Source organism: Olea europaea, chromosome 11, assembly GCF_002742605.1.
Source record: "Olea europaea var. sylvestris chromosome 11, O_europaea_v1, whole genome shotgun sequence".
In the NCBI taxonomy this organism is placed as follows: Eukaryota; Viridiplantae; Streptophyta; class Magnoliopsida; order Lamiales; family Oleaceae; genus Olea; species Olea europaea.
The window spans coordinates 9,865,841-9,869,166 of record NC_036247.1 but is presented as its reverse complement, the minus strand read 5'-3'; the positions used below and the strand labels follow the sequence as shown (position 1 = coordinate 9,869,166).

The window sequence follows — 3,326 nt, the reverse complement described above, 5'->3', positions numbered from 1 at the left end:
GGTCCCCTAAAATTCTGGGCCTGAGGCGGAGGCCTCTTGGGCCTCCCATCAGGTCCAGCTCTGTTTATTGCCCATCAAAACAGAAAATTCTCCCGGGATGGCCGCCCTCTACTTTTCAGCTTCTGTATACTTTTGTTCCGAGTCCGTGGTTTCATTCAAGTTTAATCCCCTTTCGAGTTTTCATACTTTGATCCTTCCATTTTTTATCATCCAAATTAGGTCCTCCAACATCCAATTGCTTCTGTATTCATCCTTCATCCTTCAAATTCATTCAATTTTTTCCTTCAAATTTGACCCTCAAAAGCTTAGAGAGTGGTCAAGTTGATTTCCGAACTTTCCAAATGCTGAATTTGGTCCGAAAACTTGCAAATTCATCCCATTGTCACTTTCAAAGCTTCCAATCCTGCCCATGCTTCCCAGTTGCTCTTCAGTTCCATCTTTACCACTCAATTAAGCTCCAAGTGATCTCCCTTTTTTCTCAATTCACCTCCAAATCCGGTTTTTTCTTCAAAGACACACACACACATATGAGCAGAAGTCCTTCCATTTAATTAATAGTACTCAAATTTAGTAGCTGAGATAAGCTTGGAAAACACACTTACCAAACATTTGCTTCCCAAACAACATTGTCTATTGGCATCAGCAAATTGATTTTAACAGTCCAAGAGGAAAAGAAAGAGACTTATCTTTTTGTCAAAGTAACAACAGCTATGTTTGGATTTTAAGGCCTCCAATTATTTCTAGTTCTTTCCAAATCTTTACCTGTAATTCTGAAATAATTTTCACTCCTAGTTACTATCTTTAAAGGACAAGTTACAGATTCAGAAGTTTTGAAACAAAAATTTCAACGTTGGTAGCAGAACTTCCACCTTTATCCACGGCCTCTTTAGCCAATTCCTTCCACTTACCAGCAGTTTCCATGAGCTTCTTCCCTTTTTCTCCTTGAATAACTTGTTTGATGCATGTTTCAATTTCTTCTCTTCTAACTAACCCATTTTCATCTGTCTCAGCGCGTAGCCCTACTCTAAATACATCCTCAATAAATTTCGCGTTGGTCATTTGATCTACAAGCTGTGGCATGGCTATAAGTGGAACCCCAGAACTCAATGCCTCAAGTGTAGAATTCCATCCACAGTGTGTCATAAAGCACGCCACTGCACGATGAGTCAAGACTTCAGTTTGGGGACACCAATTCACCACTAAACCTTTCTCTGATGCCATGGAAGTGAAGTTTTGCGGAAGTTTATGCTCTTCTGAAGATCTGACCACCCATAGGAAATAGCAGTTGCTCGATATTAGTCCCTGTGCTAGTTCTTCCATTTGCTGTTCTTTGACGTTGGCCACACTTCCAAATGAGACATAAACAACAGAACCATTTTCTCTCGAGTCCAGCCATTTCATGCTTGCTTCATAATTTAGTTCGAATAGATTAATCTTATGGTTCTTTTCGGTCATAAGTTTCTTTCCAGGGTATATTAATGAAAAAGTTGGTCCAACAGTCTTAAATGGCCACCGGCTTACCATCCAGTTAAGAACCTGATACAAGCATAGCAAAAAAGATTGTAAGATACCAAGGGGAACTTATCAATTGTTTGACTGATTAAATTTCCACATTCCTTAATTCCAATATAATTTAGGATGTAGTTTTTCGAGCTTAATATTTTGGGAGAGAGAAAAGTCAGAGAGATTTCTGAAGTTCATAATACACTTGTGCTTGGTCCTAATGGCCTCTAGAGTATAGAGGGGAAATGTAGAGGTGGGCAATGTGCTTCCTATGTTAAACGTGATTGATGACTTCTCAATTTATATATATCCAGTTTTCTATGACAATCTGCAAACCTTCTGAATGCAAATAGATCTGCTTTAAACTTTTTATTATGGTTTACACATTTAAATGTCTTTACCTCATTTTCCAGCTTGTCGAACGTGTTGATAAAGATCCAATCCGCTGCCTCCAGATTTGAGAATTGATCCGCAAGAAGCCTGACAACAGTATTGTTTGGATCCGGTATAAAGGAAAAACAAGGTAAATCGTTGACCTCGAGTGGAGTCATGGAAGGCAAGAATAACTCCGAATCTTCATAAGGATATTTTATCAACCCTTGGTGTATATGATAGTAAATAGCACAAACACCACTAGCCTGAGTGAAAAATGAAGCTCCAAGTAGGCCTTCCTGATGTGCTACATCCAAAGCGCATGGAATGATAGAGTCATACACTAGAACCTTAGCCGGGCAAGTAGCTCTTTGTTCTTGAATGAACTTGGCCAAGTTCTGTGAAACTGCTGCATTGAACTGCTTGAAGAAGTCTTCGATGCTTTCTGGTTCTTTACCTTCCTCTGAGCCATCAGAGATAGTTTCAACATAAATTGAGCTGTTCGATGCAATTTGTGCAGATTTGCTAGCTCGACTGGTTAAAATGATGGTCACTTTTAGACCATGTGAGGCTAGGCATTTGGAGAATTCCAATGCTGGATTTATGTGGCCTTGTGCAGGGAAAGGGAGGACTAGAATATGTGGCTTATTATTTGCCATTTCTTCTTTATCTGTTGTGTCTTTTTCCTTTTCTTGTTATCTGCTCATTTGCAGTTTGGAATGTAGAATGGGAGAGTGATATATAAATATGCTGAGTAGAGGAGATGGATTTTGGATGGTAGTACCCATTGGAAGTTACAAAGTTCTCCAACTTAGCATAGGATGGGAGGACCAGATCTTTTGTAGGACAATTAAGGGGATAATGATTTGATAATTTCTAAATAAATGTCTGAAAAGATGTCGAAGGCCATAGTAATTCTCGAGATTCAAGCACGTGAGAAATTATAAATATGAAAAAAAGAAAAGGGTTATCCAAAAAAAAAAAAAAAATTGAAAAGAAAAGGAAAAAAAAAGAACAATGAGTCATTGATTTTAGATGTGAGAAGTAAAACTAGCCAGCATATGGCCTCTTTCTCATCTCCTTAGATAACATGTTGATTATGCTCCCTCGATCAAGGTCAATCTCGAAAACGATACTAAAGGGAACAACAAATTAAAGCCTTTTTTCCGAATTAATTAAGCTCCCGTTTGGTAGTAATTTTTCACCCTAAAAAATCAATTTTTTGACTTTTATTTCACTCTTTCAATCATTATTTTTTACTTCTTTAACCACAGGTGGGACTTACTTCTCTCTCTAACAATCTGAAAATCAATTCTCATAATCACTACCGAACAAGCCCTAAGATCTAAGTGTGATATTTTTACTACTATGTTCTTTTATGGTAGCTAGAAGGAATATTTGAAACAACTAAACCACTGTTTCGTTCATATTTCTTGAATAATAATTTTTTA

The 3,326-nt window shown here is 37.7% G+C and overlaps 1 protein-coding gene across 1 annotated transcript; it reads right to left on the bottom strand.

The window, feature by feature from the left end:
• Nucleotides 1-530: 530 nt before the first annotated feature.
• LOC111403305 (UDP-glycosyltransferase 74E2-like) lies at nt 531-2,659 on the bottom strand. Its single transcript, XM_023031752.1, has 2 exons — nt 1,905-2,659; nt 531-1,536 (listed from the first exon to the last, which is right to left on the bottom strand). Exons 1-2 carry the CDS (start codon nt 2,532-2,534, stop codon nt 814-816), a joined length of 1,353 nt encoding a protein of 450 aa, XP_022887520.1. The 5' UTR covers nt 2,535-2,659; the 3' UTR covers nt 531-813.
• Between the last annotated feature and the right edge of the window lie 667 nt (nt 2,660-3,326).